The sequence below is a fragment of the Pseudorca crassidens genome, chromosome 5 (genome assembly GCF_039906515.1).
Source record: "Pseudorca crassidens isolate mPseCra1 chromosome 5, mPseCra1.hap1, whole genome shotgun sequence".
NCBI classification, from domain to species: Eukaryota; Metazoa; Chordata; class Mammalia; order Artiodactyla; family Delphinidae; genus Pseudorca; species Pseudorca crassidens.
In genome coordinates this window covers 75,585,479-75,599,801 of record NC_090300.1, presented here as the reverse complement: position 1 = coordinate 75,599,801, position 14,323 = coordinate 75,585,479, and the positions used below count along the sequence as shown (strand labels likewise).

The following is a 14,323-nucleotide window of genomic DNA, read 5'->3' as shown; positions in this document are numbered from 1 at the left end:
CACCAGGGAAGCCCGAAAACTCCTGACTTTATACCCTTAGCCTAGTCTCACAACTGAGCTTTAACCTGAATATCCACTAACATACTGAACATTATATGCATGGTTCACCCATCAGTTCTCTCAGTCAACATTTAAAAAACTAAGCTCATCATGTTCTCCCTCAACCCTGCTTCGACTCTGTTTTTTTTTTTTTTTGATTCTGTTTCTTGATACTCCCATTTATCCAAGGCAGAAGTATGTGTGTATACTTGTCTTTTCCTTCTCTTTTCATGGCCAGTCTGGTCCTAGATTTTCTCAGGTTTCTTATTCTGTATCCCTGTCTCTCTCTTTACTCCAATCCCATCTGCCACCTAAAAGGAAACTATTGTTTCCTACTCAAAACACTTCTGACCCCAGATGTGTGGGGTTGTTTCACACCAGCCAGTTCTCTGGACACCAACTGGGTGTCTTGCAGTTCAGTTTTAACACTAACTACCTGGGGCGAGCACAGACCCTGCGAGTTAAGGGCATGGTCCCACAGATTGCCCCCACTCCAGGCACCAGATGCAAGTCGCAGATTGTCACCTGTACTTCTTCTGACCAACCAGCTATAAGTCATGGTCCCCACAACCCTCTTCTCAGCTTTGGTAATTTGCTGTAACAGCTCAGTGAAACACTTACGTTTATTGGTTTATTATAAAGAATATAATAAAGGTACAGGATACAGCCAGATGAAGAGGTACATCAGCCAAGGTCTGGAAGGGTCCCGAGCGCAGGAGCTTCTGTCATATGCCATTGGGATGCTTCACCCTCCCAGCACACGGATGTGTTGACCAACCCAGAGGCTCTCCAAACTCTGTAGTTTAGGGATTTTTTTAAAATGGAGGTTTCGTCATATAGACATGATCAATTATTAACTCGATCTTTAGCCCCTCCCCTCTCCCTGGTCTTTCTGGTGACCAGCCCACATCCTAAAGCCCATCAAGAGTAGCCTTATTAGGGCTTTCCTGGTGGCGCAGTGGTGGAGAGTCCGCCTGCCGATGCAGGGGACACGGGTTCGTGCCCCGGTCCGGGAGGATCCCACATGCCGCGGAGCGGCTGGGCCCATGAGCCATGGCCGCTGAGCCTGCGCGTCTGGAGCCTGTGCTCCACAACGGGAGAGGCCACGACAGTGAGAGGCCCGCGTACCACAAAAAAAAAAAAAAAAAAAATAGCCTTATTAGAACGAAAACATTCCTGATACCCAGGAAATTCCAGGGGATTTAGAAGCTCTGTTTAAGATATTCCTATCTCTCCCACCACTCAGGAAATTGAGTTTATATATAAACTCAATTTATATATAACTCAACTCTCAGATATAAATATATCTGAGACCAGATATATTTATTTTTCATTGTGTCTGCCACCACTGTAGTTCAGGCTACCATCGTCTCTTGCCTGGATCAGTATAGCAATCTCCACCCCTCAAATCCTTGCTGAGCCGTAAGTGTCTTTCTAAAACATGCTTTATCATGCCACTCCTCAGCACTTGACACAGGTACTAGTGTGTACCTAGGTACTCAGTAAATATTTGCTGACTAAAGAGATGAATGTATGGAGGAGATTTATTTCCTTCTTTCTTCTCTTTTTTTTAGGCCTTAGAAATTAATCACAGGTTTTAAAGTGAAAACTTCCTTCTTAAATTGATCTGCACAGTTCTTTTTATGAATTTGTCTTTAAACAGTGTAGAGTTTTGAGTAGTACTTCATTATTAGATCAGTATCTACTTCATTGTTTAAAGATAGGACTTTATTTTTAAAATAGAGACTTGTTAGAAATTCATGATCTAGTAGAGCATGGGCTTTTGAGTTTGAATAGGATTTGTCTCTTAAGTTCGACCACTTTAATGTATCTTTTAAACCTTGAGTTACTTTACTTTGCGTTTTATCATCTGAAAAGTGGGTATAGTATCTACCTTGTGGCATTGTTGAGGATTGAGTAGATAGTGTATGTGAAAGTGTTTGGTATATAATAGGAATGAAATAAATTTGGAAATTACGATATAATGCTATAATATCAACTACGTACTATATTAACACAATTTTTGTCTTACAGATAGTGTGTGTACCATATCAGTGGCGTGTAACTATGCTCATCATTGTTCTTGTCAATGCCTTTGTTTCAATCATGGTAGAGGTAAGCACTTTACATAATTAAGTGGCTGCCTTGCTGCTTTGCAATTCTTGGTGATTTAATGGTAATGGGGGAAATGGATAGGTAACATTATGGAAGCCCATAAAGAATTTCAGTTTCATTGCAGTTAAATTCATTTAGCCTTCTCTTCTCAACTTTTCCATGAGCTAATAATAGTCATATTAAGAGATAGGACGGAATTCCCTGATGGTCCAGTGGTTAGGACTCCGTGCCTTCACTTCGAGGGTGTGGGTTTAATCCCTGGTTGGGGAGCTAAGATCCCGCATGCCATGCGACGTGGCCAAAGAAAGAGAGAGAGAGAGATGATTTAGCTGAAGTCATAGGTGGGAGAAAATAAGCAGTTATAAATCAAAAATTAGTGACTGAGAGAAAGGAGAGAAGATTGGTGCTCAGGTGGCCCATAAACTGGTAAACCAGTGGCCATGAAATCAGAGCACCACCCAAGTCCTGTGATGTACAGTAAAATCTCCCATTTAAGGGAGGAAAGGGAGGGGGCTCTCTCCATGAAGTATAGTAAATCTTAATCATTAGAGAGTTTATTGAAATTGTAAAATAGTGACCATGATGAACTTACCCAGTCTGAGCCTGATTGCTGGAACTTCTTCCTTGGTATTTACTTCTAAGTTTTCCTTAGAGGGAAGAGGTCTTAAGTACTCTTTGGTCCATTTTATACTGTATAGTTAGTCTCCTACTAGGATTCCTTTAGGTCAGCTTCTCTAAAAGGAGATAGTAGGTTCTCACTTGCTGCTTATTAATAAAATTTGGTCTGTTCTCAGAGCTACTATTATTCACTCTTACAGTAGCAGTATGCCAAATGAAGAAGGAGATACAGTTGTGATTTTTAAGTTAAGGCTTTCATAGAGTAGGCTTTTGAATTAAAATTAGGTAATTTGTGGGAAACATGTATACTTTAAAGATAATGGCTGTAGACTTGGAAATTATGTTTAATTTGATATTTTTCTAAAAGATGACTTGGTATTTAAATTGGGGCCATAGTGGACAGCATGGTTATTACGGTACTGATCTTTTTAGGTTGCCCATTTTAATGTATTTTTGCTGTTTTATGGACAGTAGAAAGCATGTCCAAGATACTGTACTTTAAAAGCTTTCCTTTTTCTATAGTATAAGTTCATCTTTTCACTCAAATGTTATTTAGGATAAAATCTTTTTATAAAACAGAATTTCTAGGGAATCCTTTCTTAATCTCCCTTAATTTATTCTTGCTTACTATCAAAAGAATTATTTTTCATCGTATGCATATAGATATAGTTGTATATAGATAGAGATAACTCAATTCACTCTTAAGAAAAATACTTCAGATTATAAGCATTATTTTAATATGGGAAAGCCCTGAGGATTCATATAAAAGCTATACTTCGTAGAAAATTTATCAAGAATTTTATGATGATTTATATTTGTTACAAAAGTCCTGTTGTTATTCTTTGTCCTTTTGCAATATAAACTGAAAGCCGCTATATGAAAGCCAAATCATGTTTTTCACGTATGTCTCAGCATTGTGTGAGCCTTTTTAAATGTACGCATTAATAAACAATGACATAGTCATTTTTAATTCTTAACTCGCTGGACTATCTCTCAGAACTTCTTCCTTGACATGGTCCTTTGGAAAGTTGTGTTCAATCGAGACAAACAAGGAGAATATCGCTTCACCACCACACAGCCACCACAGGTTGGAAATCAGCCCTTACTCTCAATTCTTCACGTCAGTTGTGTACTCTGCATTGTGTAGGGTGGTGTTCTGTTGTGTGTTGCTCAACCTTTTCCTCTATGCCTGGCATTTCATTTTTTTGTAAGGAGTCCTAGAAGATTCATGGCAAATATTTGTTACAGTCTTTTTAGGACTTCAGAAATTTCATAAGTCTCTTTTCCATTCCAATCCGTATCTTCTCCGTGTGTGAAGGTCTTGTTCTCAGTGGTAAATTTTTCCATTTCTGTCTGGCTTAAATTTTATGTTTTCGGTTTTTATGAGTCCCATTAGAGGCTAAATGAGATTCATGTAAATAAAGTTATGGAATGGGAATTGTTTCTTCATGGATCAGAGTCCAAAGGTCAAAATTCTGAGGAATTATTTCTGATTTCTTGTCAGTTACTGTGCCTTAATTTTGGGTGACTTTTTGGTTTTCCCCAGCATATGTCTCTCATCATTTAGAAACATTTTCAGAGAGATACAAACCATGGTTTAAGGTTTATACAAACCATGGTTTTTATACAAACCATGGTTTAAGGACTTTTGACTTTCTTTGTGGTGAAAAGAAAAGAGAAGCAGATGAATAAAACCCATTTTTTGGTGTTAGGATGTTGAAATTCTTGATAGAAAATATAGGTTAGTCTTGTTTTTTAAACCAGTACCATTGAATCACAGCTCTGAGCAGCTTTTTGAGTATAGAGAACTTGACAGCATAAAGTTCCACTCCCTCATTATTGTGCCCATTGCTGTTTGTAGGTGGGCGATATGCTTTATACACATGAGTTCTAAACCTGTCACTCATCCCAAGCCAGAAAGCAGCTTTCCGAATTCAAGAGGATTCCCTGGCGTGGGTCACTCGCTTATTTTTAGCCTTCTTGTACCTGAGTAGCTATGTCCTGAGCTTTGCTTTGGTAATTCATCAGGCTTGATGCCTGGTGTAGTAGTGTCACAGGATCACTTTATAAGAAGTTCTGTAGAGCACCATTTCCTTTTCTAATGCTTGATGATGAGTAAGGATAGTTTTGTAATAATGTGATAAGTCTGGAATCCGCTTTAGTTTCTTTTTCTCAAAGCAGTGTAAGGCACAGTTGTCCCTAGTAAGTATGACCAGAGCTGTATTAGAGAGAGGCTCAAGTCCCTGAGCTACATCTCCTCTGTGTCTTGGTTACCTCACTACATTGCTTCAAAGGGTTAACTTTGGGTCCTATCATCAGTCCTCATATAAAATATTTGTACTGGCAAGGCCTTGGCCAAGGAAAACATTTCCATTGTTTTTAGCTTTTCCAAAGAGATCTCCAACTATTGGTCTAAACAGGAAACGCAGGTTCTGAAGAGGAGCTGTACCCTAAGTCAAAAGTGGGCATCATAAAGCTCCTTTAAAACATTTGAATTGGAAAGCCTTCCTCACTTTTCAACCAAAATTAAATGGCAGAAAATTCTATAATTTGCTACATCTTTTTTCTAAAATTGTGTCCTCATTATTTTTAAGAGTTTGTGCCTCTTATGTGAGGTTGTACCTCTGAAGTGTTCTGGGGAGAGAGTGGTCTGAGCAGGGAGGCTCCCACCGGCCCCATGTGTTTACCAGTTCTGAGCACCACTGAGTAGACAAGAAGTTTGGCCTTCAGTTTCTAGGGTCATGTTTTAAGAAAGCATTTTTTAAATCATTGGCTTCAGAAAAGAGGGTTCTTATAACCTCTTAGCACAGAATGCTGTGCTTTCATCTTCCAACACTTCCGTTTGTAGTTTGCTCTCACTGTTCATATTTGTGACCCTTGGAGAGCCCATCCGTTAGTCAGATTACTGTAAGGCTGTAGTTCTCAATTAGGGGTAATGCCCCCATCCTCCCAGGGACACGTGGCAGTATCTGGAGACATTTTTGTTTGTCACAATTGGCGGGGGGTGGGGGGTGGGGGTGAGGTTGCTCCTAGCATGTGGTGGGTGGAGCCTGAAGATGCTGCTGAGTAAACATCCTACAGCAGCGCCCACGACAAAGACTGTCTGGGCCAACATGTCAGCAGTGCCGAGGCTGAAAAAGCCTGCCATAAGGTGAAAAAGCAAGTGAAGATGAGAGTGACCTGACACCTAGGAGCCCATTCTGTGCTCTTTCCTACCAAGAGTCCCATGAGGTCTTCTAAGATCGCAGCTCTCAACCTTCTCTGTTAATGTCGGGGGAAGAACAGCCATATTTCTTCATTCCTTCCTTACCATATAAACCCAGACACCATTGAGTAAGGTTCGAAGTTTCACAGCTAAAGACCCTGGACTAGGCTCCAGGTCTTAATGCAGTTGAGTTATGAAGTCGAGAACCTCACCTAGAAATCTCAGGTAACCACGTCCAAAATATCTGGTGATCTGCAAGACAGCTATGTAACACCTCCAGAATCCTTCCAATCTCAAGGTGTTTCTAACTTCGTTTTATACATAAAGAAACAGCATTCAGTCAACTTGCCGTGGTTATGCAGCTTATGAGTGGCAGAGCTGGGAGTTGAAGCCAAGGTTTCTGATTTCAAGAGGAGTGTTTTTTCCACTGTGCCACACTGTCTCACATTATGAGGCCACAGAGATGCAAAGTAATAGAACAATCAAGTGACAAAATGGAGACAAAGAACAGCTACTGTTTTCAAAACCTACTTTTTATGGTAGATACTGTGAGGCATTTTGTATAAATTCTCTCTAGTTGTTACAACCACCTAAAAGGTTAGGGTAGAGAGACCGAAGATATCCCTGTCTTCACAGATGAGGAAACAGCATTAGAACTGGAATTCAGGTTCAGTTTTATCTGGGCCCAGGACATAATATTTCTGTAACAGAAAGCCTCCATCTGTTCTTTAAAAACGAAATAAACCTTTAGGTGTCATTTTATTTAATAGTAGACATTTTAGATATTATGTTTATTTGGCCCACTGAACATACATACAGCTGATCTAATTTAGATACAGAAAGATTTTTATATAATAGTCACTTATTTCCTACAGTGGTTCTTTTTCTTACTAATGCACAGTGGCCTCAGTAAACGTCCATTGAATCAAATTGAAAACAGGTTAAATAAACCATTTGTAAATAATCAAAGTTAAAACTTTTATGTAACTATTTTTTTTCTGTAGTGATCTTTAGCAGCTCCAGATGTTAATACTTATTCTCTGACAAAAAAAGAAAAGAAAAAAAAAAAACATTCTTGAGATGCAGTGATTTTCAAGTAAGGATACTCATCACAAATGCCTTGAGCTCCACCTTTGATCTACTGAATGAGAAGTCTTCAGTGGAGGGGCCCATCACCTGTGTTTTTCTGTACAGCTTTACCCGTGTTTGAGATCTGTGCTTCATGTTCTCTTTCGAAGAAGCGTTTGTGCCTACCCTGTGTCTGGTAAACTGAGGCTGCTTAGTGGTTAGATGTGGAACTGGAGTCATACCGTCATGTATTTTGATAATGCCTGAGAATGTGTCCTGATTATGTTTCCCTTTTGGGGGAAAAATCCAGATGTTAGCTGTAGTCTTTATGCCACTTAGGATATTATTCGAGTTTATTTAGATAGAATGCTCATTCTGATTGTGTTTGTCTTATATTCAGGATTGGTATGGAAGAAGAGTTTTATGAAAACCACAGCACCATTACGACATTTTCCCCATAAGCATGGCTTTATATCTTACATACTACCTATGAAAACATTTCCTAAAAGACACTGCTAGGAGTTAGCTGGCATTGGGGTTCTGGAATGAGCAGCTTGGACTGGTCTAAAAAGCAGGAGAATTTTAGCTGTAGATCTTTTTAAAAGTTCTTTGTGTTTTTTCTGCTGGGCTGTGGTAGCCACTTTGCCTTCTCTGAGGGATACACTTGGTTATTTAACCACTCCTTTCAGGAGCAAATCACAAGATCCAGTTGCTGGGGCTCCTGTGTTCTGCTTCAGAGACTTACCCTAGATGTTAGGCGAGGCCTTGGTGCTCATTCTAAGCCCCGTGACGCTTCATCTCTTCCCTCTCCTTGTGCAGTGCTTGCCTTTGTCCTGTTGCCACTGTCTTTTCTCCCTCGATTTAGTTCTATTCTAGCATGCCTGTAGCACTGTTTGTTTTCTGTACCAGTGAATTATGTTGTTTAAGGATGTCTGTGGTATGCTTGTGTTTGTAAATGAACAAGCCTATGCTTGCTTATAGTGTATTTTTTGTGTATGCTGTTTGGGGGAGGTGAGGGTACAAGAACAAAATATGAGTCTAATTGTAGTGGAGGGGGGGATCCCTAGTGTTCCTTGTGACTGAATTTATTTTTAAAATTATAACAGGTGTATGTTGCTTTTAATAGGGACATGAGGATTTTTGTTTAAAAAAGCATGCACATTAATGTGAAAAGAATTGTGATTCAATTGTGATTCTGTTTGCAGTGGATTTCATTTTAATTTTATTGCTTGCCTCATTTTCCACAGGTGGGGAAATGATGGATTTTATTATTTTGTGTGTGTGTGTGTGTGTGTGTGTGTGTGTGTGTGTGTGTCTTACATTTGAATACACTTGGCTGTGACTTTCCTTAACTCAGCCTGTTTTGCATTGCTTTCAGCCCAGCTGGCTCATCTGGACAGACAAGGCTTATATGTTTCTGCCTTTTTTTTTTTTAAAGTCAGCATTCACCATTCGCCCTTTTCTGTGATCCTTTAACAATGCTACTTGCTGTAAAATAAAAAGTGACAGCTTTCACATTGATTTAGGAACAATGAATTTTTTTTCCCCTGCAATTAGACGGAAGAATTTAAACACCTTGGGGAAGAGATAGGTCCAAGTAGTGAACTGTCGCCTCAGATTAAATATTAAGGTTTGTCATGTATACACCTGTACCGAAAAGGAATTCTTTGTTATTTGGATCACCTGAAGAGTCCTATAGCTAACCTCTTCTATATTCTAATGCTAAATGTTTTCTTGTGGACTTCCTTTGAGGTGATGGTAATAACTCTGCTTTTAGCTATGACAATAAAGAGGCTACTAGATGAATAATCCTCAAATCTGCATCCCCACTAACCCACCCCACCCCTAATCTGTATCCCCACTAACCCACCCCACCCCTGATCTGTATCCCCACTAACCCACCCCACCCCTAATCTAACATAGCTTACTTGTGACAAACCACAGTTTTTGCCTTTAAATTCTTGGTAATGGTGCAGCTTACACTGTTTTGTCGACAGAGTAAACTAGAAGGCCTTCAAAAGCATGTCGTTATTGTGTATCACGCTCTCTGCCGCATGCCCACCCCCAGTTTTGAAGAAGGAGAGAGTAGTAGGTTCCTGGTGGTTGTCTCAGTACGATGAGACCTACCAAGTCAAAGTATGAAAAAGTTTTAAAGAGTTTTCATTTTAAAGTATTTTTGCTATTCTCCATTGGCCAATTTAGAAACCTGTGTTTCAGGGTCTGTGTTGTAGCAAATTTGCCTTTCTTGATCATGAAGATATTTTGAGAGTTAACATTAGAATGCTTCCGGAATTTTGTGAGATTACAGCTGACCCTTGAATAATGCCAGGGTTAGGGTTGCTGACCCTCCCCACAGCCAAGAATCTGCTATGATTTATATAGTTTATAGGCCTTCTGTATACAGGGTTCCTCCATATCTGCAGATTCAACCAACTGTGGATCATGTAGTACTGTAGTATTTGCTAAAAAAACCCACATGTAAGTGAACCTGCACAGTTCAAACCCGGTGTTGCTCAAGGGTCATCTTTACTTCAGTTGAGCTTAGACCTGGTTGTAGCCTAGGTTATATGTTGATGGCAAAACAAAACAACCTGGGATTTAAATTTTGCTTTGTAGAAGAAACATCCAAAATAGTTAAGAATTGACTGTTCTTCAGAGGTGAATATAACTACAGGTCTCAGTATAGTCATTTAGTTTTATTTCATTTATTTCCGGTTCCAATTAAGACAAATTCTGAGGGCCTGTATTGAATTTACATTTTTGTACAATAACCAGGGACTCTGCTTTCTTGTTCTTCAAGAACTATTTATCTAAGATCACATCCAGTAAAAACATTGGGATTGATCCGAAGGAATTCTGTGACAGCAGAGCTTTTTATAATGAAATAATACTAAGAATTAGTACTTGCTTTATAGTTTTGTATGTACCTCTTTCCAGTTGTGGAGCACCAAGGGGAAACCATCATTATAAAATAAAATTGTTTTTATGTTAATGAGAATGTGGTTTTAAAAGAAGTGATTGACATTAAGCATGATCTAAGTTCTGATTTTGACCTAACAGTATTTACATAATGCTTTGAAAGGTGATATTAACAGTAGCAGTGGTATCTTTACAGTGTTTTCTTTCAAAAATGATCAGGTGGTTAAGTTGCTAGAAGCAGTAGTACCAAAAGATAGTTTAGGATAGAACGAGGGTTTTCATATTAAATATTAAAAATTTTTTCTCTGAATAGTTCGAAGTTATTCTTAATACATCAGATGTTTTATGTTATGGAATCACAGACTCCAGATATACAAGTTATTTTTAAAATGTATCTGCATACAGGAGGAGGTAGGAACATAGAACTAAATAAAATGAAGTATAAATTACATGGATACTTTAGAAATATAATCTTAAAAAAATAATGTTCCTAAATAATGGAAAGCTGTTTTTTAAGCGTGGATTTTTTTTTTCTTTCCTTCATGTATTTGTTGTGCCCAGAAGTAATTTCCTCTTATTTTTCTGTGCTGATGAACTGTGCTTTAACAAACTTGTTAAAAACAACAGCTCTTAATCTACTGGGTGTTCCTCTTTTTCCTTATTTTCTTAGGAGTCAGTGGATTGGTGGGGAAAATGCTGCTTGTCCTGGGCCCTGAACTGTAGGAAGAAGATGCCAAAGGCCAAGTACATGTGTCTGGCCCAGGAGCTCTTGGTTGACCCGGAATGGCCACCAAAACCTCAGACAACAACAGAAGCGAAAGCTTTAGTAAAGGAGAATGGATCATGTCAGATCATCACCATAACATAGCAGTGAATCCGTCTCAGTGGCATTCTAGTAGCAGCATTGAGGAGAATGTAAATGTAGGACTTACTCTGATCCTGTGTGTCAGAATGGCACCCCTTCAATTTATGTCCCTTCCAATATAGTAGCTGATTTGAGGGTTTTTTAAAAACAAAACAAACAAAAAGAGATTAGCCGGTCAGTTAAATTAATAATCAAACTTCAAAGTCCTATACCTTCATTCAGTAACTCTAAATATTATATATATTTCCAGAACTGGCTTGATTGTTATCCTCAGTGATACTCTTTATAGGGTACAGAAGAAAGTTGGTATCTGGAAGGTGTTTAGATATTAGCTTCTAAGACTTTAGTTTATGCCTTTAAATTTATTTTCACAGCCCCCTTATTAGAAAAAGTCATCATTTATTTACAGGCCCTAAATTTGTGGTTGATAAATAAAATGGGTGTTAATTAGCCTCCAATGAAAATAGGTACAAAGCCTGTTTTTATTTGATTTCAGTATTTCTCCCAAAGAAGACTTAGTATGCATACCACCAGTTCCCTTTAATAGCATAGAGTTAGGAGTGAGTTTTATGGTGTTGCAACTCAGGTAATTTCCATTTATGGTTTTATATTTTCTGTACAAACTGCCTGGGTTTTATTTTTTCTAATCAGCAAGGTGCTTCACTGCCTTCTTGAGATGTCCCTCAAAGCTATTAAATGGATCTTGTGCTACGTCTGGTGTCAGTAGTATAATTTGCTTTAGTTAAATGTTGTTGAAGCCTTTTCAGTAGGAAAAAAGCTGATTTCTTTTGGCAGTAGATGCAGATCTCCCTTTCTAATATCTCTTCATACCTATTTTTTTCCTCTCAGGCTTTATATTATTTTAAATGTCTTTTTATTTTCTCCTACGTCTTTAATTACCTAAAGACATAGGATAATAGTTTTTTGTTTTTTAGTTTTTTGAGTTAGAATTTTACCTCCTAAAATTTTAAAGGTTTGATGTATGTCTCTCCTGTTAATAATGAGGCTTAAAAAAATGAGTGGTTTTGAATGACTGCTATTTTTTCAAAGCTGTATGAACCTGGCGAGTTTGCTCTATGCCATTAGGTGGCGCCAGAGGTCAGAGTTTACCTATTTTGGATTGGGTGTTTACGAATGAGCACATTCGGTTGTGGAAATTTCTGGGAGAAAAAAAAAAATGAAATAAAGTTTAAAAGAAAAGTCATTCATTGAGCCAAAAGAAATGTGGAAGATATTTTTCACCTTTCTGTTTTGCCTGGTTAATGTTTAAATTCTAAACAAAATTAAGGTAATTTAAAAATGCCTTTATAGGTAAGATCCAGCAGTTTGGCAAAGACCAAAGTTCTGATAAACAAGAAAACTGATACTGCTGTAAAGTGGACACTAAACTACTAAGACTGTGTGATCTTATCCTGTGCTCTTCCTTGACCGGTAGCATGCTTGTGCTTTCTACTTCTAGCTGATCATTATTTTCCTGATACATATTTACCAATTTGATCAAATGTTACCCAGAACCATAAAACCAAATGGTTCTCATTTTTTATGCTGCAGAGACCTGATGATTTTTGGTTAACTGTAGAAAAATGTATGTTACACTCAGGATCACTGTTAACTGCTGTGGCCACTGATGATTCTTACAAAAATATAATCAAAGTTTTCCATCAAAAAAGTATGATACTATATTAATACACATTAGATGATAAGAACAATTATTCCATGAATGATTCTATGAAGCTATGCATCTTAGACCTCTTGAGCTGTGATTAGCACTGTTTTTATAGTTACTTACTCTCTTTATCATTTTATAATTTCCACATTCAGTTCACTTCCAATACATACGAGTGATAGTCTTCAGTGATCTCCCACAATTGTAAATTTTATTCTCTGATTTAAATACTGAAGCATATAATTAAAGTAATTGCTAAGTAGCAGCTTAAAAATCCAACTGTCAGATTGTATTTAACATCTTTAAGAGCATGATCATAAAGAGCTATATTTTTGACAACCTCCCCCCTTTTTTAACATTTAGATTTTATAAGGGTTTTATATCACATCTGTCCATATTGTTTTCAAAGGAATGAGGTTTTTAGGTAGGTGGACAAAGCATTTGTAGGAGGTTAGATTTGAACATAGACAAGGTGGGTTGTTCAGGTTGAAATGGATGGCTTCCAGAATGTGATTTGAAGAACGCCTGTGAGTCCAGGTGTGGGTCCTACTTAGTGCCATAGATAGATGAGTCCTCTCTCTGTAGGTCACCATTACATAGTAATCTTGATTCTGAATTTCACATTAAATTATTTGAGTGTATACAGATCTAAATTTTAAAATCTGTACATATGTTATTTTGACGTATTAAGATGAATAAATATTGCTGATTTAAATTTTATTTATGCACATACCTAAAGGACAGAAATGTCCAGGAAAGTAATTGTTAAATAATATGTAACTTTTTAACTTTTTAAATAAATAACAAGATTTTTAATGTGTGTCTCCCTCAGGGTTGTTTAAAGGTTTTTTTCCTCCCTCAGATATAAATAGTGGTAACTATATGTTTTGTATCTTCTAGCACCAACTGCTGTAAAGCAATGCTGCAAATAATGCTTGAATAAAAGTGGCTAAGCCAACAACAAAGTAAAACCTTTTTATATTAGTTTTATAATCCCTACATTCGAAAGCTTTCCAAATTGTACTTGCATTTAAATAAAACTGTTGCAGTTTTTACTATTCATTTTGTTTCCCATGTTTATGAAACTACTGCACAGTTTCAAAGGCATGGAAAATTATATCAGTGTTTGTGTACTCTGTTCCCCCAAACGGCTATGGATCCAATGTCCAGAGAAGAGCAAAATTCCAGCTTTAGAAAACATTCTAAGATTTCATGCATGCAGTTTTGACATATCTGAAAATAGGCTTTTTGTATATTTATGGTGGGAGGTGGTTGGGAACTTCTAACAAAATGTTAATTTTTGTACAGTCTGTAGGCATTTACACATATTTTTAATGTATTAAGATTTGGTAATTATGTGCACATTAAATTAATAAAATAATTACTTCCTGTTATGATTTGTGAATTCCCTAAGACTTTGGATTTTTTTAAGTAACTTTATATCAGAAATGATACTGCATCTTTATATTTTTTAAATAGTATTGCTGCTCAAGAATGGTACCCTGATGTCAAAAAGGCATACGTTCAGAATTGTACATTCAGCACTGTAAATAACCTTATGAAAAATTTTTGATTGAAGCTGTTCCAAATAAAGATTTGAATAATATATATAACATTTCTTTTTTCTGTGTCTTTATATACGTTTGTTTGCTCTTTAGTTGCATGAATACTGCCCAAATACTCTGGATTTATTTTCCTGCTTAATACTTCCCCCATTTCTCTCTTTTTTTTTAACTTTGAATTTTTCAAGAAAATAATGCAACTTTCCACACACCACGTCATGTCTGTGACCGGCCCGTGGAAACCCATCAGTCAGATACAGTGTAGA

At 37.4% G+C, this 14,323-nt stretch overlaps 1 protein-coding gene across 5 annotated transcripts in view; it reads left to right on the top strand.

Annotated features, from left to right (window-relative positions):
• ATP13A3 (ATPase 13A3) overlaps positions 1-14,108 on the top strand; it is an 80,470-nt gene extending 66,362 nt beyond the window's left edge. For 4 of the 5 annotated variants that reach the window (XM_067738462.1, XM_067738460.1, XM_067738463.1 and 1 more), the window contains 3 exons: positions 2,074-2,154; positions 3,770-3,859; positions 10,635-14,108. In XM_067738462.1, coding sequence (XP_067594563.1) covers positions 2,074-2,154; positions 3,770-3,859; positions 10,635-10,832 — 369 coding nt within the window. In that variant the 3' untranslated portion in view covers positions 10,833-14,108. The remainder of the gene's footprint in view (positions 1-2,073; positions 2,155-3,769; positions 3,860-10,634) is intronic. The other variant, XM_067738464.1, reaches the window with a different exon arrangement.
• The last annotated feature ends 215 nt before the right edge of the window (positions 14,109-14,323 follow it).